This window comes from Anser brachyrhynchus (assembly GCF_964034855.1).
Source record: "Anser brachyrhynchus genome assembly, chromosome: 2".
In the NCBI taxonomy this organism is placed as follows: domain Eukaryota; kingdom Metazoa; phylum Chordata; class Aves; order Anseriformes; family Anatidae; genus Anser; species Anser brachyrhynchus.
In genome coordinates this window covers 3,546,261-3,568,755 of record NC_137695.1, presented here as the reverse complement: position 1 = coordinate 3,568,755, position 22,495 = coordinate 3,546,261, and the positions used below count along the sequence as shown (strand labels likewise).

The window sequence follows — 22,495 nt, the reverse complement described above, 5'->3', positions numbered from 1 at the left end:
GTGGGAATAACTGTCCTGGGCTGCAGGCCTTTGGCTCGTACCCATTAGCTGCATGACGCGTTGCACACACTGGTCTTTGGAAATTATCGGCGTAGGAAACCTGTTTACAAGGCGAGGCAGGAGCTAACCAGCAGCTCAAAGGGCATTAGTGATCGTGGAGCGACTGGAGGTGGGCAGATGGCGCCCAGCTGCCCTTAGCACGTCGCCTCAACCCCTCCGTCCTTCCTTCAGCTCTTCGTTTGTGAAACTCGGATAACAAAATGCACCTAACAGTGCTCTGAGGCTAAACGCACCAGAGACAGCGAGAGTCTTCTCAGGCTACTGGAAGCCTAACACATGAGGACAAAGTGCTCTCTTATTGTGAGTTTCATAAGATCATACGCAAAACAGTTCTGTGACCTCCTGAGGGAACAGTGCTGCTACACCTTTACCTTTTGCTGTCATCTTCAGTTACAGGTTGTTCTGTTTCAAAGAGGTTTAGATCATTCGGGATGCCGAAAGTCTCCTTTGCATTGCCATTGTTAACCTTCTGACTGCTCTGCTTGTCCTTTTTCCTCTCCATTAGATTCTGCAGCTTTCTTTGCTGTTGTTCCTGAAGAGCCTTAAACTGGCTTTTAAAATGCTCCTGTGCTTTGATGTCTGACTCCATGGTTTACTAAAAGCATCGCAGGAGGAAAATGAAGAGCAACAGAGACCAGAGATCAACATCACATTCAAAACATCCTCTTCTAACAGCTGCTTTGTAGTTTTTCCACCCTGACCTTTGCCGTCTCCCTGCCACCTCCTCCTCCTCCTCTCAGCCACTGCGCTCCTCAGCCTCACGGCCTCGCTTTAAGGGCCCTTTTTTTCCATAAATGGCTTTCAAGCAGAAAAGCCTTTAGGTCTTTTTCGCTCTAGCATTCAAAAAGCAATGCTTTAAAACGCTTGTAAACGTATCTGTTTAAAAGAAACGTTTTTAGAGAAGAGCAAGTTGGAGGAAAACCCAAGCAAACAGAGCAACCAAACCACGCAACTTCTAGTTTTTATGACTAAAAGGAACGCAGGCTGGTTGCGGCTCAGGCCCATGCAGCCTTCCTTCCCAGGTTTCAAAAAAAGACCCAAATCCCCCCATTTTGGGGCTAAGCTGGGACCGATAATGAGAGATCTCTGCTTATCCTAAACGCCAGCAGCGCGGCTTACAACTTTCCCCTCAATTTCCAAGCAGCGAGTGCCACCCAACGTGACCCACGGGCACGGAGCAGGTCCCGAGGGCCCCACCACAGCTCAGCCTCCCCTCGGGGGGGGGGGGGTGTCCCCGCATGGCTGCCCCCAGGGGCCTGACCAGGCCGCGCTGCCTCCCTCAGCCCCAAGCCTTCGGCCCACGCCTCCCTCCCTTCCAGACCTCCTCCGGCCGCCTCCCCCCACCCCCTGGGCCCACCTACGCCGCCCCCCGCAGCCCCCAGCCCGGCGGCGGCGCCCCCGGAGCAAGGCCCGGGCGCAGGCTTCAGGCTCCCGGCTAGGCCGCGGCCTCACACGGTTGCCACAGCAACGGGCGGGCGGCCCGGGCCGCGCATGCGCCCTGAGCCGGCCGCCGCTCTCCTCAGCGCGGCCGCCATCTTAGCGCCCTTGCCCCCCCGTCCCTCGGGGCTGTAGGGCTGCCACGGGTGAACGCAGCTCCTTCTGCCCGCCCCCGTTCCGCCCTTCTGAGGGAGGGCTGGGGTCCTCCATAGCAGCCCCCTGCCCTCTCAGGGCTCTTTTTTTTAAATCCCTACGTACCCCCTCACACAGTGTCGTCCCCCCCCCCCCCCGGAGGTTTTGCACACAGGGTGAGCCCCGCCATAAATCCCCAGTCAAAACTCAACCAGCTCCTTGTCTCCACTGCTCACGGCTGTTTATTCACATCATATTTTATTCGTATCATATCACACGCTGCTCTCAACAAATCACACCGGTGCAGGGTGTATCTTGCTTTATTATACCTCCTCTTGTCACACTGCTACCATGGAATGTAAGCTCGTCGGAGAAAATCTTGCCGGTTTTCTACAAATTTGCTTCATGAACACGTTTTTGTGACTGCTGTTAAGAGATTAAAGGGGTTCCTGTGTAAAATAACACTGGCGCTTTGCAGAGAAAGATTTTACGCCTCACAAAGTATGAGGGCAGCTTTTCAGATTCAAACGTTTTAAAACTTCTGTGGGGAATGGTACTGCAAAAGTCAGAGCTAGATCATATTTTAAAAGCATTAGAACAAATCAAAGTGCATTTTAAATGTTACATTTAAATGTTACTCAGAAGAACACTGTAAATAAAGTTACAAAATACAGTAATCTAAGCATCTGAAAACCTATAGTAAAAATAGGGAGCCGGTGTTTTCATTAACAATTAATAAATATAACATTTAAATAGCTGAAACACACCACGTACTTATCTTATGCCTTAAATAAAAAAATAAAATAGATGTCTACAGGTATCTCGATGTTTTAGAAGTCAGTGCTGCTAGAAGCTTCTAAATTACACAGCTGGAGGCTGACAAATATACAGGACAGGAAGTGACAGCAGAACATTCACAGCATTCTCAATGCTACCTTACAGATGGGGCCTCTACCTAAGAGAAGCTAGTTCAAACTTTGTCACTTTGGGCAACAGCAGCAAGAGAAGTCACCAATTGCAGGATTGAGCTAACACTCAAGGGGAAGATAAAGTGATTGTACTCTACTATATCCCCTAAAAATTGGGATAGAGTAGTGTAAATCAAAAAGAACCAGACCCTGATACCCATTTTACCTACTATGCAATCATTTAGACTGCCAGCCTCGGGACAGCGTACCATACACAAAATAAAGGGCAATTCTCTCAAGCCACGTATTTTTTTTCCCTCAAGAACCCCTCAATATTAAGTTGATAGCTGCAGTACACAGGCCACCACCAGGACAGAGGTTTAGGTTCTTCCATTATTCCTTGGGCTTTATCACGTACTCCCGTAGCATTGAATACAGCACACCTGCATGACAAAAAAAAAAGTATTAGAAAGCTGGGTTAAATATGAAATGAAGGGTTTCAAAATCTGAACACTGAAGTTCTGAGAAACCAAAGTAATATTTCCCTTACTCTTCTGTTTCATTCTCTCTTTAAACAGCCATGATGAACACTACAGAATTCTTTATACACAGGAACTTTTCCTAGTTTAGTGGTATGCAGATCCCCAGCCAACTCTAGTTCACTTTGCAGCCAAAGTCAAGCTTTGCTCTTTTACCTCCTGGGAATACAGTACAGGCAAACAGTGTTTCATGGGATATAAATTCGCACATACACAGCCGAAACACTTAGATGAGACCCAGGAAGCTGACTTTCCAGTGCATCAAGTTCAGAAACAGCAACATATTTTCAAGGGAAAATATTAACAGCAGATGGCCTTTTTTTCTTTGCCTCTAATTTCCGTATCTGTAGAACCACACATACTGTCCACATCTAAAAGTGGTCAAAACTTCTACTCCCAAAGTTAGTGGAGTTTAATATTGAATATATGTACTTAAACAGTATGTGAACTCTAGGAAGAGTGATCAAAGAGGCATAAATATTTATATGTAGTAGCCCGAATGTTTTCACCCCGAGGGTTTTTAACACATGCTGATGTTATCCACCAGCAGAAGAGGTGTGAGAGGGTTTACATGACCCAAAGGACCCATGACAAGAACCTCCTGCTCGGTACCTACCACACGTTATTGCTCCCACGACGAAGCCCTGGGCTGCCACACGCATATGAATCAGGTGAAGCGACATTTTCATGTTCCCTCGGTGCTTCAGTTTGTACAGCCCATAGCCCACCACCGCGGCGAAGCCAGCCATCCCTGCAAAGGAAGGAAGGCATTCCTATGAGTAAAAATCACCTCCGACATCTCAGTAGCATTGATCTATCTAAACAAGAAATCCTGGGACTATGCCTGGTTTTGCCCAACGCTATTTTTGCGTAGAGGTCCCTTTTCTTCCTACTGCTTTCACTTGAGTGCCATCTCCTTTAACACACAGCGGGCAGAACAATGATTTCCGCTGGTGTTAAAACGCGACAGCAGACTCTCGCAGTACATTCTCAGGGTGTCACGGAGTTTCCTTGGTATTTTTCAGAGGGCACAAGCGCCGCTCGCTTTCTTAGAAGGAACCTCACACCAAGAACACCGCTCGGCTTCAGCCAGGACACTCAGTGCTGCTGGTGCACGGGTGCATCCCGACATGCCACCTGCCCGCCGAGGGTGTTATTTTGGGTTGTCACATTTGGCGTGCTTTCACCAGGACAAGTTCTGAGTCACTCGTCCCACACCGTGGGTCTGAGGTTCAGCAACACCGTTCGTTTCAGTGCTTGGACAGACCAAACACAGCCCAGGCGGTGCCAATTCCCACCACGGACACCGATGCTCTCACAGAACAGCAGTGCGCAAAATATCCCAAACCCAGTCCCTTTTATTCCGCATTTAGGATGATTATTTACATAACCCAAAGAAAGCTGCCAAGTTTTAAGGGCTGTGTGTATTTTACTGCCGAGAACCCAGACATCTTGGCTGCCTGAACAGGAGCGTGACCAGCTCCAGTTGAGACCAAACACCCTTTCCCTGTGCGTGATTCACACGATAGCTTCATTAAATACAAATTAAGAGTTCTAGGGCCTTCGAGCTAGCTCTAACTCAGGCTGAAGGTAAACTCCGCTAATCTGCCTGGGAGAAGCTGGACTCGCCGAGTCCATCGTGAGCTGGAGAACAAAGTCCTGTGACCACAAACCAGCAGCTATCTGCTGGCAAGGAACAGCTCACCCCGACTGACCCATCCGCCCTCCATTTAAGGCGGCTGGAAATCAAAACCCATCTCCCATCAGAGGCAGTTCCTGATCGGAGGAAAGTTCTCAGGGCACACAACCCTCTCCTCGAGGTTTTTTCGGGTCTCAGCAGAGAGGCTGAGGGTTTTAACAACGCCCTTAAGCTGGGGAACCACTGAACCTAGTGGGAAAAAGCATTTGGACTAAGGGACGGCCACAAAGAGGTGAAACCTTCAGGAGGTGGGATGAATTTGGGATACTTTTGTTTGGGCGTTTGTTAACTTGAAAGTCACCGTGTGGTGATCACACAGCTCCCAGTCCCTCCAGAACAAGACACCATCCTCACCACCTACGAGGATCACCCAAACATGTTTTTTTTTAAAACTCACAACTTTCTTTTTTCTAGGTTCTGGTTGCTCTGTTTAAGATGAGAGGCCTCATTGATTTCTCCCTCCCCTTGGGCGCAAATACCACCCCAGGTAGAAGCTGTTACTACAGCCCAGCCCTGCACGAGGAAGTCATTTCAGAGCAATTTCCTTTTCACGGCAGGTGACCGTGTTTGCCATATTGATCCCCCAGGAGGAGATTGCCAATGAATCCGCATTTTCCCCCACTTAATCTTACCGACGGGCACAAACGGCGTCTCTTTAAATTTCCGCAGCAGCTTCGACGTCTGGCTGCTTTCCGCCTCATACTCGGAGAACACGGATTCCTGACCGGACGACATGGTGCCTGCAAGGACGGGGAGCCTCCCTGGAGGTTTTAGGGATGAGAAGCGCAGAGAAATTTTCGGAGGAAGGAAAATCCCCCGGGGATCCTACGAGCGCAAAACGATTTACAAGGGCTAGAGCTGAGCCGAAGCGCCGCACAAAGCTGGTTTAATTCGAGTGAAATTTCGGGAAACGAGACCCTGACGTACTGGAACGGGGGAGAACGGGAAAAAAACCAAGCAGCAGCACGTTCCCACCGCCCCAAAAACCGGGCACCGAGGGCCCCGCTCCCCCCCCAGCCCAGCTCAGCCCCGCTCTGCTCCCCCCAGGCCGGCCCCGCGCTCACCGCCCCCGCCGGGTCTCGAACCCGCGAACCCTCGGACCGCCGCCGCTCCACGCCCGACCTCCGGCACCGGCCGGTCGCGCGCCCCGCCCCCCCCGCTCTTATTGGCCAACCGCGCCCCGCCCGCCCCGCTCTCATTGGTCCGTCGCGCCCCGTCCTGCCTGACAACTACAACTCCCAGCGCCCCGCGCGGCGCCCCGCTTTCCGCCGGCCAATCCGCAGCGCGGGGGGGCCTCCTCCCGGCGCCATTTCGCCGCCGGGCCGCCCTCCGAGTCCTTATATGGGCAAGAGGCGGGGCAGGGCGTGACGTCACGCGGGGTGGCGCGGAGGCGCGGGGAATCCCCGGGCGGGGGCGCGCCAAAAGACGGCCATGCGCCTGCCGCGGGGTGAACGTGCTCCTCGGCTGCTAATTTCTATTGCTATTTTTCTTAGTTTTTCTTAATTTTTCCTCATTTTTCTTAATGTTTGCTGCTCCACCAGGCGCCAGGAGCTCGCTCCCCAAAGTTACAGGGGTTTGGGGTTGAGCCCGGCGCGTTGCTGCACTCCCAAGTTGGTTTTCCACCTGCTCCTCGCAGGGGGGAAGGCAGGGCGCTGCTTTTTCTGCCAATTGCTTGAGTTTTTGCTTCAGAAATGTGTTGGTGCGAAGCCACCTTTCGACACCAGATGGGAGTTTTTTTAGCACGGGGCAAGGGCAGGCCCTGCGTTCTCTCCGTCTGATTTCCCTGCCAGTGAATTGCCTTTTTATTTTATTTTATTTTAATTTTATTTTTTTTCTTCTGAATTTGGGCTTTGCAGCAGGGCTTGGTTTGCCCCCTCTGTATGCCAGGCTGGGGCTTTTAAAGCCCCAAGACAACTTAGAAATGGTTCTGGACTTCAACAGCAGGACCCTAGAACAAAAATCCCCTTGGATCCTGCAGATCCTAAAACCTTCCCCTAAGTGAGGCAGCAGCTTGACAGTGAAAGAGCAAAGGAATGAGGCTTTTGGAGCCCCCTGCGCCATTTTTGTCTCGGGAAAGGCAGAGCCCCGTTCCTGACCTGCAGCGTTTTCGGCAGCAGGAAAAGCAAGCAGCCCAGCCGAGCGTTTGGTCGTACCGCTGAATTTCGCTAAGTGCGCTTCCCATTACCGATAACCTCGTTACCTTAATTGCCAAAGCCATTAAGGATCTGCAGAGTATAAAATGAAAAAAAAAAGAAATCTATGCAATTACCAGTTCCCGAATTGAATTAAAGTCTGGTAATAAATGGCAGTGAGGGCTGCTCTCGGCTGCGGCTGGCACAGGCACATCTAATCCCCTGCACCTCCGAGCGATACGTGCTCGGGGGGAGAAACTCGATTAAAAAACCCAAACTTACTTTGCTTTTGTTGCTGGGCTAATGAAGCTACAGTCACCTGGAGCAGCCTCGTTCAGGGCCTCTGCTTTGTGAGCGGAGTTTTGCTGCCTGCTGCGGGGGGCATTGCCCACACGGGTGTGCTCGGGGGCTTGCAGGGGAGGGAGCAGGGCTTCGTTTCCAACCCGAACCTCCCCTGGCACAACTTGAGGCCATTCCCTCTGGTCCTGTCGCTGGTTATCTGTGAGAAGAGGCCGACCCCCAGCTCCCCACAGCTTCCTTTCAGGCAGTTGTAGAGAGCAGTGAGGTCTCCCCTGAGCCTCCCCTTCTCCAGGCTCAACAACCCCAGTTCTCTCAGCCGCTCCTCACAGGACTTGTGCTCCAGGCCCTTCACCGGCTTCGTAGCCCTTTGTAGCCATTCACTGGGGGGTTTCAGCCCATACCTAGGTCTTTGCTACTCTCCCTTTGTTTCTTTAAGAACATTGATAAGGAATATTATCGAAAGATTTCTGAAAAGCCCAGAAAGGTCCAAAATATCACTGGCTCAGTCCTAACCCCGCACTTGTCTCATCTCAAACAGCTCCAGCATATTCGTTTCCCTCCCCAAAAACTGTTTTTTCCCCCAAAGTCCCCATCCCTGGAGGTATTTAAGAGATGGATGCACCACGAAGGGCCGTGGTTTAGCGATGGGGCTCGGCAGGACCTAATGGTTGGACTCGGCGATCTTGAAGGCCTTCTCCGACCTAGATGATTCTGTAATATCTACTACCTACAAAAATAGCTGCTTATCCTGCTCCTCACCCTGTTCCCACCAGTGTGCTCCAGGTGGAAACCTAATGAACCCCTCAGTTGTGTCCTGGAGGGGTAGCACGCCCTGGCTCCATGGTGCCCCAGCCTGGCCCCTGTCCCATGGCGAAGGGATGCACGGAGAACGGGAGAGACTTTCGAGAACCTGACCACTGCTTTTTGAGAACCTGACCACAGGCAAAACGGCGGAGACCTGGAGGATCTTTTGGCCCACCTTCAGTTGGGATGATGTCCGGAGCCACCGAGAACAGGACGGGAGTGGTACCAGCAGGCAGAGCCCACTGCTCCTTGCCTAAACACTGAGGAAAGCAGGGACGAGGATCCTGCAGCGTCCAGATTAACTGGAAAATAATTAAATTTGTTAGAAAAAACAACAGCAACAAAATTCTAAGATGGCCAGAGAGGTTTCCTGGGCAGTCCCCAGGGCATCTCAGCGCCGAGAGCGAGCGGGTTGCATCAAGCCAGTGGGAGCCAGGAGGCTGCAGGGTGGACATCACCTAAAGGTCCGTCTCTTTCTCAGGCTGGGGCAGTTGTTTCCAATAATTAAAGTGTTTTTTTTTCTGGAAAAATAAATCCGAAAGAACATGTTGTCACATCAGGGGTTGTTACGTAGCGAGCCTCAGGCCAACGAGGAAAACGAAGCGCAGGCTGCGTGCTGAGCAACCCCAGGAAAGGGGAAACAGAGCCAGGGCGGTTCCACTGAGCTCGTGTTTCCTGCCCGTCCTCTGACACCACGACAGGAGGTTTCTAAAGCCTGAGTCAAGCTCTGGCAGGATGGGAACTGCCCGCCGTGGAGAAGCGGCTCTCGTAAGTGTGTTTTCTCTTTTGTGCTCGGAGATAAAGCCGTGGGAGAAACCTGGGGAGGTTCCTTTTTTTTTTCTCCTTGAAGGTTGGCCAGCTCCGAGCGCTGGCACGCGGGCGGGCTGGGATTAATGGCAGCGCACAGCCCACGTCGTTTTTTTGTCAGGGTGGGAGCAGCAGCACAGTACGGAGGAGGAACGACGTGGCGGCGGGGAGAAAAAAGCTGAAAGAGACCCCAAAACGGGAGCTGCGGGGACGGGTGGCCCTGATGAGGGGCCGTCGGAGGTGCTGGGGAGTCCTGCTGGATGGGGCCGCGCTCCGAGCTGCCGGGCAGCTTTGGCTTGCTCCCAAGAGCATCTGGCCGGGGGTGGGTTTCCTCCAAAATACGAATAAAAAACTTCATCCCTAGATCTTTTTTCGGGCGCTGTGGCTGCTCTGATGCGCCGCGGGGCGCTTGCCAAGGGCAGGGCGAGCCAGCGAGGGAACATCGCGGCCCAGCCCTGCCCAAACTTTCCCTTCGTTTCAGCCGCCCCCGGGTGCCTGGGATGAATATTTCAGCAACCCTGGACACGGGATTGCTCCAGGTAGGTCTGCGGCTTCCCCCCTCGCTGCTCTGCACCATCAGGGGCCCTCAGCACCCTGCTCCGAGCCCGGGGTGCTTTGCTGAACCTGCTTGGGGTGCAGCGGCTCCTGCTTCAGCCCCCTCCGGAGGGGAGACCCAGTTCTGCCCCTGGCTGGCTCGGGGGGATTTTGGCTCTTTGGGGTGCTGCACGGTGGCCGTGGGGTGAGCTGGGACCTCCCTTCACCTCCGTGAGGTTGTTTCCGTGCAGACAGCAGCGGGGCAGAGGTCTGCAACCCAGGCGGGAGACACGTGTGTGCTTTGGGATCGCTGGAAAAATGAGTCCCGAGGGAAACGAGGGCAGGTTTGGCCATGGCTCAAAACCTGTGCGCTCTTGGGGTCGGGGGCATCTGCAGCCAATCTTCCCTGGTTGCTGGCAGCACCTGGAGAGTAGCCTTGGCTTGTAAAACCCCGTTAACCTCCGTGGTGCTGGTGGGTGGTGGCTCAGGCAGGTCCCATCTCCCGCCACAGGAGATTTCGGCTCTTCAGCAAGGGCCATTGCCCAGGTTCCATTTTTGGAAGACCTCGTCCTCGTGGTGCTCCTGGAGGGGTGTGTGTGTGTGTAGTTTCTCGAGAATCAGGCTCCAAAAATAGGAACTTCTCCAAACCATCGGCCACTTCCCAAAGGCTGGGCTGCTGAGACGCTGACCTTGTGCCCCTCGCCTGCCCCACACAGCGGGGTTGGACCCGCTTTATCTCACACGGCGCCAGCAACGTCGTTCCAGCCAAACGTGCCCTCACCTTCATTCAAGGAGGTCATTCTGCTGCCCATGCGTCCTTACAGCTGGGGTTTCCCACTTACTAACATCATTTATGGGTGCCCGTGGCTTTGTGTCCTGGAGCTGGCACGGAGAGGGGACAGAGCCCTTCCAGGAGTGGTTACTTTTCAATGGTTTGCCTCTGGCTGCGGCCCCACCAACACAGAGGTGCCGGTGGTGGGTTCCCCTCACCGAGAAGCGCGATGCCGCTTCCCGGCAGCACCCGGGGTGACCCCAGAGCGGCGCACAGCGGGGTGTGGTGCTGGACTCTGCATAATTTAGGGCACAGACTTCCCCAAAAGCTCGCAGTGGTGTCAGGAGGAAGTAATGAATCATCCCAGGGGAGACCGTGCTCTTAATGCGTGGGAGTGAGGAAACCAGAATGAGATTTTTTTTGGGTATGTGTAGGCAGCCTTCTCCGTGCTGCAGGCAAAGACCAAAGAGCGCAGGATGTGGGAGAGTCACCCGGAGGTGGCAGAGATTTAAACCTATGAACTAGAGGGAAACACTTCTGCTTTTCCTGGATGGGTTGGAATGATGTTTTGAAACACTTGTCTTGAAACTCGCTTGTCTTTTGCCTTAGGCAGCCCCATGTCGAGCGCAGCTTCCAAGGCAGCAACAACTGCTGCAGCCCTGCTGGATGCCCAAGATTACGCTGCCAATGCCACCGACTACCCCTACGAGTACCTGGACGAGGAGGACTACATGCAGTATGCCCTTTGCACCAAAGAAGAGGTACTTTCCTTCAGCAGGGCGTTCTTGCCGGCTTTTTACACCGTGGTGTTCCTGGTGGGCTTGGTGGGGAACGTTCTGCTCTTTGTCGTCCTCATTCTGTACGTCAGGAAGAAAAAGAAGATGACTGAGGTGTATCTGCTCAACCTGGTGGTTTCAGACTTCTTGTTGCTGCTAACCCTTCCTTTCTGGGCCCTGTACATTTCCCAGCGGGTGACCTGGGATATGCTGTGCCCAGTCTTAAGTGCCATGTACACCATGAATTTCTACAGCGGTGTCTTTCTTGTGAGCTGCATGAGCCTGGACATGTACCTGCAGATTGTTGATGCTTGCTCTCCTCGCAGCTCCACGATGCAGAGGAAATCCATCCTCGTCTTGGTGGTGGTGTGGGTCCTTTCCATCCTCCTCTCCATTCCGGATGGCCTCTTCACCACCACGAAGCATATCAACAACAAAACCATCGTGTGTACCCGTGATTACGGGCAGAAACACTTATTCTGGAAAGTTGTCTTTCAGGTCATCCAAAACATCCTGGGTTTCCTTTTTCCCCTCCTGTTCATGGTGTTCTGCTATTCCCGCATAGCGTGCGCGCTCACCACGTTGCGGACGCCCGGCTCGAGGAGAGCCCTCTGCTTGGTCTTCGCCCTGGTGGGCGTCTTCTTCGTCCTGTGGTTCCCTTACAACATCGTCCTCATCCTCCACTCCCTGCAAGACGTCGGTGCGATCCGGAGCTGCGAGAGGAGCAGGCAGCTGGACTACGCCATTCAGATCACAGAGAGCTTGGCCTTCGTCCACTGCTGCCTCAACCCCTTGCTCTACGCTTTTGTGAAGAAACGGTTCCGGCTGTATTTGTGGAAGATCCCTCAGGCCATCTGCAGGAGAAGCGCTTTCGTTGACATCCAGCCCTCCGAGACAAGCCCCTCTTGCAGCAGGTACGCTGCCCAGATAGAAATGCTGAGTATGACAAACGCATGATAAATATTTACACTATTTTACGTTATTTTTTATGTCCTCTGCGCTCTATTTTACTGGTCCTGGCCATGCGATGGGGTCGGCGTGAGCCCACGGGGCTGCGTAGCCAGAAGTGGCAGCCTAGCACCGGCATCCAGCTGAGGAATCTCCGTGTTGGGATTAGAAAATTACATGTGGGATTTGTTTCTGGTGTCACTGAAAGTGATAAAATGATTCAAAACGACTGCCCTGGGTCTGTGCTAGAACAGGGGAAGCCCCTGTGTGAGGTTTCTGAGGGATTAGTGGGTGAAGGAGCGGCTTGCCTGGGTGTTGTGCACAATCTGAACGCCCTCAGGGAAGAACAAGGGTGGGAAGGTAAGGAGGGGTGTAAAACCACGATGTGAATCCTGTGCAGAGCTTCTCCCTCACGGATCCCAAAGGGGCCGTCGGAGCAGAGCCGTCCCATTACGCCCCCAGCCCACAGCACCGGCTGGGCAGCGTTTTCGGCACACCCAGCCGCCAGGCCGGGCACGGGCAGACAGAAGCCCACCCTTGGGCAGCTTCGCTTCTCCTGGCTTCTGCCGTCTGCCAGACGTGTTCACAGGATCACAGAATGGTTTGGGTTGGAAAGGACCTTAAAGATCACCCAACTCCAGCCCACTAGATCAGGTTGGCCAAGGCCCCTTCCAGCCTTGCCTTGAACACCTCCAGGGACGGGGCAGCCACAGCTTCTCTGGGCAACCTGTGCCAGTGCCTCACCACCCTCTAAGTGAAGAATTTCTTCCTAATGTCTAGTATAAATCCATCATCTTTTATTTTTAAGACCATTCCCCGTGTCCTATAATGATCTACCCAAGTAAAGAGTCTTCCTCCATCCTTTTTGTAAGCCCCCTTCAAGTATTGAAGGGCCACAATGAGGTCTCCCAGGAGCCTTCTCTTCTCCAGGCTGAACAGCCCCAGCTCTCTCAGCCTTTCTTCACAGGAGAGGCGCTCCAGCCTCCGAGCATCTTTGTGGCCTCCCTTTTGTGTTCAGCGGGCTCGGCCCTTTTGTCGACCAGGTCAGACCGCAGGAGGAATGAGGTGCTTTAAACGGCGCTGAAACATCGCAGTCGCGGAGCTGAAACCAGTAAGAACCAGGGGGGAAGAGAAAAAAACATGGACTTGGCAGGATGGCGGTGGAGTTATTTGCCTTCCCAACATAAATTTTGACAAGATAAAGCTCTGCAGCCATCTTTAACGCAAGTATTGGCTTTACATCACCACAGGGTGACAGCACGGCTTCAGACAGGAGAGCACGGACAGCCGGTACCAGTCCTTACACCCAGTGTAGCTTTAAAGTTCAAGGTCATTAGTTTGCTGACCGTTATGTAAAAGGTACTGTTTGCTTTTGAACCTTAGCTGGGCTATTTCCTGCCTGGAAATAAAGTGAATGCAGGAGTTGCATAGAATTGTGCAAATAAAGTTTATAATTTAAGACAAAACTCTCATCACCTTCTTGCTTTTATTGTGAGACGGGGTTACCGACAGGACTGAGAAAGGTTTGGAGTTGAACTAGAAAGGTACGTTTGTTTTCACTGGCATTATATTTTTTTTTCCAGCATTCCTACAGTGAGTTTTCATGCTGCTTGTGCGAAAAACAGTACGGCTGGGAGCTTTGCTTAAAAAAATGCCGAAGCACATATTTTGCTGGCACCATGATGTGGCCTTCATGAGGTCACCGGGAGGGAACGTGGAAAGGGAGAGCAGCTGGGAAACAAATCAAAGATGAAGGCTGCACTCTTTGTCTTGGGACCTCCCCAAGGAGGGCTCGTGGGACTGTGCAGAGCTTATGATGGGATGTGTAGGGGAAGGGGGGAAGGTAGGGAAAATGGGGGGTGGATTGGGGAAGGACAAGGGAGGGAAAATAAGGAGGGGGTGCTAAAGGGGCTGGTTGTGGGTAAGCAGCATGCATGGTGACTGCTCGTCGCTGTCTGTGCCATTTTCTCTCCAAATCGTTTTTCTCTCTCCGTGTAACATCCTTCCATCCACACCAGGTGCTGTGCCGTGCAAGGGGCAGCAGCTGGGGCAGGGGCTGCAGTCACCGGGCCCCTGGGCCAGGCTGGCAGCAGCGGGAGGCACAGCACAGCACAAGGGACAGGGCCCTGCTCCGTCCCCCAACGCTGTCGGGAGACATCGAGAAGCAGAAGGGGAAATGGGTAAAACTGTTAGAAATCTTTCCTTTTGACATTTGAGATGGATTTAGATCAGCTGTCAGCCCCTTCCTTCCGTCCCAAGCTCATTTCTAGCAGCATTTCCAACACCTGCTCCTCCTTTCCTTTTCCCAGCCTGCAGCACGTGTCCGTAGCCTGGTGTTAAAGGCAGAAATCACCGACGGGAGATCTCTGAAGCTCCTTTTGCAAAGCCTGGGCTCAACGCAGCCCAGAAAAGGGGCTTTGCTTGAGCTGCTGCAGAGCTCACGCTGATAGCCCTTGCTCTTTATGCGGCAGCCCAGTAACCCCAGTTGACTACAACGTGCCTTCCACCTTAAAAATCCCTGCCTGTTAGCCAAGGGGAGAGATGTCCTCACGCTACAGGGGAAAAGCAAATACTTGCTGCCAATCCGGGCAGATGCTTTCAGCTGTGCATCTGCATATCAGCTCCTGGATGGGAATAAAAAGCACCCGCCTGCCTCAGCCTGGCTCAGGGTCCCGCTCCCGGCCGGGCACGGGGCTCTCATGGCGCTCTGGGCAGCTCTCCTCTGCGCCTTGGTGGCATCGCTGCTCAGTGGGCTCTACCTCCTGGGTGTCTTCCGGAGCCGAAGACCCAATGAACCCCCTCTGGATAAAGGTATCATCCCCTGGTTGGGCTACGTGCTGGATTTTAGAAAGAACAGTTCGGAGTTTCTAAAAAAGATGCAGAGAAAACACGGGGATATTTTCACGGTGCTGATCGGAGGCTATTACTTTACCTTCGTGATGGACCCCTTCTGCTTTGGAGCCATCATGAAGGAATCACGATCTAAGCTAGACTTCAGGTCCTTCGCATCTAAACTGGTCCTCCAGGTGTTCGGCTACAAGCCCATCAAAGCCAGCCAGAGCACGATGCATGCTTTGAGCATGAAGCACCTGACGGGAGATGGGCTCAACCTCCTGACGAAAGCCACCATGGGTAACCTTCAGAAGCTGATGTTTTCCAAGCCGAGCTCACGAGAGGAGGAGCGACCGTGGCAAGAGGACAGCCTCTTCCACTACTGCTACAACATCGTCTTCAGAGCTGGGTACTTGGCTCTGTATGGCACAGAGTCCCACCGAGGGGTAGATAACGAGGAGGAGGCTAACGAGCGAGATCTCATCCACTCCAACCAGCTGTTCAATGAGTTTCGGAAGTATGACCGCCTCTTCCCTTGCCTGGCCTACTCTATGTTGCCCCCCAAGGACAAACTCGAAGCTGAGCGGCTGAAGAGGTTCTTCTGGAGCACGCTGTCCGTGAGGAGGAGCTGTCAGAAGGACAACGTCAGTGGGTGGATAAGCGATCAAGACCAATTTCTGGCACAAAACGGTGTCCCTGAGTACATGCGGGATCGTTTCAGGTTTATGCTCCTCTGGGCATCCCAAGGCAATACAGGCCCCACTGCCTTCTGGCTCCTCCTTTATCTCATGAAGCATCCAGACGCCATGAGGGCTGTGAAGGAAGAGGTAGAGAAGGTCTTGAGGGAGAACGGCCACGAGGTGAAGGCTGGAAGCCCACCAACTGACATCACTAGGGACATGTTAAACCAGACTCCCCTTCTGGACAGCGCTCTGGAGGAGACCCTGAGGCTGGTGGCAGCCCCGTTGCTGGTCAGAGCTGTCCTCCAGGACATGAGTCTTGAGATGAGCAACGGGACCGAGTACGTGCTCCGCAAAGGAGATAGGGTGGCTCTGTTCCCACACCTCTCTGTGCAGATGGACCCCGAAATCCACCCCGAGCCTCACAGATTCAAGTACGATCGCTTCGTAAACCCAGATGGCACCAAGAAAGATTTCTACAAGGACGGGAAACGGCTGAAATACTTCAACATGCCTTGGGGGGCGGGCATATCCATCTGTCCTGGGCGGTTCTTTGCCACCACCGAAATTAAATTGTTTGTCTTCTTGATGCTGGCTCACTACGACCTGAAGCTAGTCGATGGCGAAGATGAGATCCCAGCCATCGACATCAGCCGCTGGGGGTTCGGGACGATGCAGCCCGTCCGTGACGTTCGCTTCAGGTACCGGCAGCGCTTCTGAGAAGGCCTGGTTGCGTTTTCTTGTTGTTGTTCAGGTGTTACCTATGAAATAAACTGCCTGATCTCATGGTCGCTGGATCTGTGTGGAGCCGATAGCGGTACGTTCTTGTTCGCTTAGTGGTTATTGTGGCTTTCCTCTCTACCTCCTTCGCACGTGTCGCTGCCCTGCACCTCTGGTTCCTGAATTCGGTTAGGTTATGAGGTAAAAGTTCGTCTGCACGCCCACAAAAGAGCACAGAGGGACAATGGTGAGGTGGGGGAGCCCAAATAACACCCTGCTGGGCTACTCCCAACCCCTGCACAGGGGCCGCCAGCCCATCAGAGACACATCCGCACAAGCCCGGAGGAGCACGGGGGCTTCGTAGCAGGTGGAACCCAAATTAAGGACTTCTGAGGAGCCAGCACTTTGTCCGGGCCCCATAGGGACCTCAGCTGGGTCCAGGACGTGCCATCAGGAGCAGCTCTCCAGACCTCCCCCGGATCCAGGTGGGTCACTGCCAAGGGGTGAGGCATGTTGTGGGGTGCGGGGGAAAAGTGTTTGGGCATTGTATGGGCTGTATGATGGGATGTTTGGGGAAGGAACCAAAGGTCTGGGGGTCCGTGGTGCCGGCAGCTGGTGTGAGCATGGGTGTGCAAGCCAGACCAAGCTGGATGAGGCAGGGAGTTGGTGAAGGGGCCTGAGAGCTGGGGATGAGCCCTGTGCGTGCCAGCTCCACCTTGGGACCGCTTTGTTTCCCTTCAGAGCCCTAACGACACATCGGAAGGACCACAAGGTGAGCAGGGATCCCAGCTTATTTTCCACATGAAGCATCACGGGCAGGATGGCGTCAGCTTGTAGTACACCCCTACAGGTCAGACAACAACAAATGTCCTCTCCATCAGGATTTCCTAGGGGCTTTCAGATTGCCTCATCTGTCATCCCCTTCTCTGCTCTGTTCAAGATGTGCTCCTATGAAGCCTCCACAGAGGTGCCCCTCACAGCAGATGTGGGACATACAGAGCAAGGACATACTGACAACACATCCCCTGCTCATGCTTAAGAGAAGGAGAGATTTTTCCAGTCTTGTTTACTGCTTTAGCAAGAGGAGAAGTGAGTTGCAAATGTCAGTAATAGCCTAAGGACCCGTTTCCATGCATCGCCATGAATTGGGAATGCATGTGGCCACCTGCCCTACCAGGACTGCAGGAGGCTGGCTGTTCAAGCCCTGTCTTGTGAACGGTTTCTGGGGATATAAAAAGCTTTGTGTGTGTGTTTGTGTCTGGCTTCATCCCACCAACCTCAACACAGCTCAGGTGGGATCCCCTGCAGCATGCAGCCAGCTCACTGCTTCAGTGCAAACCATTGCAAAACCCAGAAATTCTGGAGTTTGCAGAGGCCGGCAGCAGTTCTGTCCTCCTGCGAGGCGAGGGATGAGCCTGATCAGGATCCCGATGGTCTTCCACCCTTCCCCTCGAGTCCCCTGGGCTGACGGTGTTCCGAGGCGCGTGCTGGAAAGTGCCTCCTCCCCTCCAAATTTAGCCCCCAGCCTCTGCAAACGTGTAAGGAAGGAGAAGGGGCTAGAAAAATGAACTAGGGTGTGAGCAAAGAGTGTAACAACCTCAGCCCCTTACAGACTACAGCCGCTGGGACCTTCTGGGACCCCAAACATCTTCGTTTTATCCACCTCATGTGATGAAGGATAAAACTTTGCCCTACAAGTGCTGCTTTGTTTTTTTCCCTTCATCATCGCAGCTCTGGCAGGAGTTAAACCCAGCCGTGCCTGTGCAGAGGACAACAAACCGATTTTAACACTGACTTTGGACTTTGGAGGTTACGTATGAGTGAGGAGCACGACTCGAACATTTTCACGTATGGCAAAACATCAAAGCCAGACCCTGCTCTGTGTCGTGAAGGACAGGGTTGTGCTGTAAGATTTGCCCGTCAAGGGCAAACGGCCCAGTGCTGCCACGCTGGGCATGAGCCCAGAGCTTGCAGGGGTGAAAATTCAGACAGAAACTGTCAGGCAGCTGTGGCAGAGCCAAGAGAAACAAGATCTACCTGTAACTGCACAAGGCTCGGCTGTGACACTTCTGATTAAAAACTCCTTTTCACAACTTCCATGTTCCTTCTGTGGCTCTCATCTCTTTTTTTTTTTTTCTCCTTTTTTTTTGTTTTTGTTTTTGTCATCACATGTGCTTTTTTTTCCTTTGCTCTGCTACCAGGAATTAAGCTGGAGCTCTTCCCAAGTTCTGGCCAACGGCCTGACCTTTGCACACTCCAAACCGTGCCCAGGGATGCCTTGGGATAGTCGGACAGGTCAAGGCCACGGCAAGGACTATGCTGCCCCTTAACACATGGACAACTGAACCTCCGCACCTACAAACAGTCCCCGAAAGCACCTTAATTGCCCAGGAGAGCCAGACCCTGCAGCTGATGCTGGTACCTAAAAATCTGGCCTGACAGCCTCCCAGAAATGAGCTTACTTGGGTGGTTTCTGGTGGTTTCTCCCCCTGGTGAAGGCAGCACCGCCCTAGGAAAAAAACACTTTGCATTTTAGTGCTTTACTTTCTCAGCTGTACTCCCAACCAGTGCAGGAAATCTGTCACCGAATCTTTTTTTTGGTCCTATGACAGGAAACTCTTCCTTTCCAGATAACCTAAGTATATCGAGAGGCTGATGGCTCCAGCTGTCTCAAAGCCTTTGGTGACCGCAGAAGCCTCTCGCTCTTTGGGAGACACCCACGGGAGCTCCTGGTCGCACAGCAACGTCCTGGCCGGGTGACATCCCCACTCCAAGGCACACTCTGGCAAGAGGATTTCTTTTTTTTTTTTCCTGTGGGTTGTTTACATAAAGGCTGTTCATGACTAATGCACTTCGTGGTGTGTGTTTTTTGTTATCGCGTGTATAGGCTCCAGGTCAGAGGGGAGGGATGGGTTCTGCACAAACACAGACTGGGTTTGAGAAGGGGCTGTAAAAATAATGACAGTGACAATGATTCGGCAGAAAAATTTGGCTTTACTTCCTTGTCAGAATGGTTAATTTAACAAAACAATATTGAGGCTGTAAAAGACTTCAGACATGCTCAAATGCATGCAAGTGTGAGAAGCAAAAAAATCACTTTGAAAATCAAATTTGAGGAAGTGTGAAAGCTCCAAATGGGTTAATCAGCAATCAACGTTTTATGCGTAGATGGGCTGTCCTCTGGCACCGAGCATTCCATCCCAACGCGTACCAGCAAGAGTGAAGAACTAGATGCACCGACAGAAACCTTACTGGGTTCATAAAAGAAGTTAAATCGAAGGAATCCAGGGTCCTGAAATATTTAGTAGCCAGACCTCGTCACACTGTCTGTGTTGCTTAACTTCTCTGTCCCTCAGGAGCGGCATCTGGCCCTAAAACCTTGGTTTTCTCTTCTGTAGAGCATTGTGAGGACAATATTACCTCGCTATTCAAAGTTATACAGTCTATCGAATCAGTGTCTGCTCTCCACAGCACAGTGAAAGCTCCTTTGCTCCCAGTTCACTCTGCACACCATGCAGGAGAAGTAGCCGTGATGCTGCACGCTTCAGGTCTGGGACAACACGGGTTAAACGTGTTGGAAAAGACCACCACTGGTGAAACAGCATCACGTCTAGTATTAAACTGTAACACGTTAGGAACTGATTTCCCGTCCTCGTCCCTCAAAGGAGAGTGAGATGCGGCTCTGGGAAAGCCTCTGCTTACATGCTGCTTGTGAGGAAAGCTCAGGAAACCCAAGTGCACCCGCAGGTACAACATTCACACCGGAGAAGCTCGCAGGAACAGAGGTTATAAGTGCGAAGCAATGACACAGCTAACACTGTCCTTCGTGAAGGCAAGCAATCCTCAGCAGATTCTGAGGAAGAAAAAGGACCACGAACGTTCAGGTTGCTCTAGGACTTTTCAGGAGAAATAAACCCCCCAGCATTTGCCAATGCTGCTGGAGTCACGTCCCGTGATAGGTGAGCCTCCCTGGAAAATGACAGCTGGGCTTCGAAGCGGCAAAGTCCCTTGTGGTGCAAAGTCTGCACGGAACGAGGTCACGGTCACTTCTGTGTGCTGCCGTTGCTGTCCTGTGCTGAGCTATCCCCAGCACGTCACAGCATGCGCAGAACTATCCCGTGGCGGGCAGAATGCACAAATCCAGACCTTTGCGAAGCCAGGCGGGAGGGGGCAGTGTCTTTGATGGGCAGCAAAGCAGGGCAGAGACTTTGCTGCAATGAACTGGCCCGGTGCTGACACCGCCACTTCCCAGCTCTGGATGTGCTCAGAGAAGGCTTGCTGCACGTGCTCATTTTAGCCCTGCCTGTAAGGAAAGACATACAACTAAATCCTGCTCGTGGTGAACATCTTTCCCAGAGCTGCTCAGACACGAAGTCACAGCTTGGTTTGTCCAAGAGTTGTGTCTGTATGTTTGTTCTTCAACGTGTCTCTAAGACAAAGCGATGTGGATGCAGTCAGCCAGATGAGGGATTACTGCTAGATCCTATGTGATGGGTGAGTTGGTCATCTAGGTCTAATATGGAACTTCAAATACACATCCAAAAAACCCAAGTTTTGTGGAGTTTACTCACCCTGAACCCCTTGAGAAGCACGGTCAGCTCTGCAGCAACAACAATGCCCATGGAGGGCTGGTGAGCTCTATGACAGCAGGAGCTGAGGGTTAACTTGGGGCCCAGGGAGAGCAATAACTCCTCTCAAAGCCAAGCAAGCTACGCGGGGTGAGGATGAGATGTGCGCAGTGGCTGGAAAGCCCTGTAGCCATTGCCCGCCCTGCACACACCCTGTGCTCCAAGGCTGCTCTCACAGAGACTGGCTCGGTTGTTTCTTGGTGTCGTGGGATGGAAAGGGTTTCCTCACAGACAAAGTAAGGTTAAAATCTCCCCTGTGGCACCACTGTCACATACGTAGCACACCTCCCCTTTGCAGCCTCTTGTTGCTCCGCAACAGCCCTTCTCCACCCCACGTTTAGTCTTGGGTCAGGCCCCGTGCGGATGGTGCAGAACTTGGCCAAGTGTGCTGAGCCCAGCTTCCGATGGTGCTGTCAGAGCCCTACTGCTCCTTGTGCCTGGCACGTGGCAAAGACATGGCATCACAGGACAAGTCGCACTGGGAGGGACCTCACGAGGTCTCCGGTTCAATGCTCTGCTCAACGCAGGGTCAGCTGTTGGCTCAGATCAGGGCTTTATCCAGTTGGACCTCCACGTCTTCCAGACACGCTGCTGTCTAATACCCCACAACTCCCGCACTCTTCGCTATTTCCCCACCGTGAATCTTTCTGACTTATTTACCCCGATTGCCTCCCCCAGTCTCCTATCACCTTCCCTGAGTCCTCTCCACATCAGATATTTTCCCATCACAAGTATTCACCATTTTCTTTTGGATCCGAGGCAGGTGAGGAGCGCACCAGGCACTCAGACCTTGCTGCAGTGGTTACCGTGGGACAAGCAGGCGAGTAACGTGTCCTAGTGTCTGGTGGTGACACCCTGGGGCCAGGGGCAGAAGTCAGGGCCCAGTATTTGCACACAGGGAGTCTTTCTGACCTCAGGGAAGGATTTGCAAAGCTGCTCGGGGCTAGTAGCTAGTCCCCCTCCGAAATGGCTACGCAAACCTTTCCCGGTTATTCCTGGAAGCATGGAGCCGAGTGACACGTACCGTAAAGTTACTGTTAGTCAGCTGAGCCATACTGACAGCCTGTATTTCTGTTCTTACCACGTGGCAATGCGAGTAACGTGGATTCATGTGCTCAGTTACGCTAAATTGCACTCACGGAGAGTGATGTGCACAGCCCCAGGCAGCCAGCCCGGCTCAGGTGATGCACAGTAACTCAACGGCACCCTTCGGTACCAAACGCTGGGTGCAGAAAGGGAGAGGGAGACCGTTGCTGTCCGTCGCCACATCTCCTTCACTGGGCAATCATGAGGCCGTACTTGGAGCACAGCAGGCCCCTTTTCTTTTCTCGTTCAGTGAGGAAATTCCTCAGTTTGGTGGTGGGGAAGGTAACCAGTGCTTGCTGCCTGTTGTCCAAACCGGTCTCCTGGAGCCACGGACTCTGAAGGCACTCGGAGGCTGATGGCCTTCCCCTAGGACATGGGTGAGAAGGTCAGTTGGGGATCCACGCTGGGTGAGGAAGAGCCTCACAAATGGGCGAGGAGGAAGGGGCAATAACCAGGACCTACACAAACTGTCCTGCTAGAAAAGCAGGCGCTGCCTTACCAAGGATTTGCACACAGTGTGCTCTGGAGAAAGGACACGGCTCCTCCGGAGAGACCCGCGTAGCACCGCGTGAGCTTCACCTTCCCCTTCCTGGTTGTTCGCAGAAACTCGCAGGGTACCTCAGAGCTGACAGGGTAGTTGGCACTCAGCCTGCCCCCCCAAAAAAAGAATTATCAGCACGAAGGGTGTAGCTCAAGATAAC

The 22,495-nt window shown here is 52.9% G+C and overlaps 5 protein-coding genes across 15 annotated transcripts in view; 2 read left to right on the top strand and 3 right to left on the bottom strand.

Annotated features, from left to right (window-relative positions):
- The window catches only part of CCDC13 (coiled-coil domain containing 13), a 34,549-nt gene extending 32,839 nt beyond the window's left edge, over nt 1-1,710 (bottom strand). The window contains exons 1-2 of one of the 5 annotated variants that reach the window (XR_013946386.1): nt 1,418-1,710; nt 432-655 (exon numbers count right to left, since the gene is read on the bottom strand). Coding sequence is in view for 4 of the 5 variants with exons in the window: in XM_080579539.1 (XP_080435665.1) it covers nt 432-649 (218 nt within the window). In the remaining variant the exon portion in view is untranslated. Of the gene's footprint in view, nt 1-431; nt 656-1,417 lie in introns of those variants that run through there. The other 4 variants (XM_080579539.1, XM_080579537.1, XM_080579538.1 and 1 more) reach the window with 4 other exon arrangements.
- Nucleotides 1,711-1,848: 138 nt separating this feature from the next.
- On the bottom strand, nt 1,849-5,989 carry HIGD1A (HIG1 hypoxia inducible domain family member 1A). Of its 2 annotated transcripts, none has more exons than XM_080579556.1 (4): nt 5,840-5,989; nt 5,408-5,600; nt 3,693-3,827; nt 1,849-2,980 (listed from the first exon to the last, which is right to left on the bottom strand). In XM_080579556.1, exons 1-4 carry the CDS (start codon nt 5,972-5,974, stop codon nt 2,931-2,933), a joined length of 513 nt encoding a protein of 170 aa, XP_080435682.1. In that variant the 5' UTR covers nt 5,975-5,989; the 3' UTR covers nt 1,849-2,930. The 2 variants fall into 2 exon arrangements, with proteins under 2 accessions (XP_080435682.1, XP_080435683.1); XM_080579557.1 differs by having other exon boundaries at nt 5,408-5,536; nt 5,840-5,962.
- Nucleotides 5,990-6,093: 104 nt separating this feature from the next.
- On the top strand, nt 6,094-13,314 carry ACKR2 (atypical chemokine receptor 2). Of its 3 annotated transcripts, XM_080579553.1 has the most exons (4): nt 6,094-8,779; nt 8,940-9,140; nt 9,300-9,357; nt 10,734-13,314. In XM_080579553.1, the coding sequence occupies exons 1-4, from the start codon at nt 8,747-8,749 to the stop codon at nt 11,855-11,857; spliced, it is 1,416 nt and encodes a 471-aa protein (XP_080435679.1). In that variant the 5' UTR covers nt 6,094-8,746; the 3' UTR covers nt 11,858-13,314. The 3 variants fall into 3 exon arrangements, with proteins under 3 accessions (XP_080435679.1, XP_080435680.1, XP_080435681.1); XM_080579554.1 differs by lacking the exon at nt 8,940-9,140; XM_080579555.1 differs by lacking the exons at nt 8,940-9,140; nt 9,300-9,357.
- A 91-nt stretch (nt 13,315-13,405) lies between these two features.
- On the top strand, nt 13,406-18,930 carry CYP8B1 (cytochrome P450 family 8 subfamily B member 1). Of its 4 annotated transcripts, none has more exons than XM_080579551.1 (3): nt 13,406-16,565; nt 16,822-16,930; nt 18,693-18,930. In XM_080579551.1, exon 1 carries the CDS (start codon nt 14,548-14,550, stop codon nt 16,078-16,080), a length of 1,533 nt encoding a protein of 510 aa, XP_080435677.1. In that variant the 5' UTR covers nt 13,406-14,547; the 3' UTR covers nt 16,081-16,565; nt 16,822-16,930; nt 18,693-18,930. The 4 variants fall into 4 exon arrangements, with proteins under 4 accessions (XP_080435677.1, XP_080435676.1, XP_080435678.1 ...); XM_080579550.1 differs by having other exon boundaries at nt 17,021-18,930; XM_080579552.1 differs by lacking the exon at nt 16,822-16,930 and having other exon boundaries at nt 18,711-18,930.
- Nucleotides 18,931-19,054: 124 nt separating this feature from the next.
- Nucleotides 19,055-22,495, bottom strand: part of OBSCN (obscurin, cytoskeletal calmodulin and titin-interacting RhoGEF) — a gene marked incomplete at its 5' end in the record, with an annotated part of 184,638 nt that continues 181,197 nt past the window's right edge. Inside the window, 2 exons of the mRNA XM_080579536.1 lie at nt 19,055-22,160; nt 22,294-22,443. Coding sequence (XP_080435662.1) covers nt 21,983-22,160; nt 22,294-22,443 — 328 coding nt within the window. The 3' untranslated portion in view covers nt 19,055-21,982. The remainder of the gene's footprint in view (nt 22,161-22,293; nt 22,444-22,495) is intronic.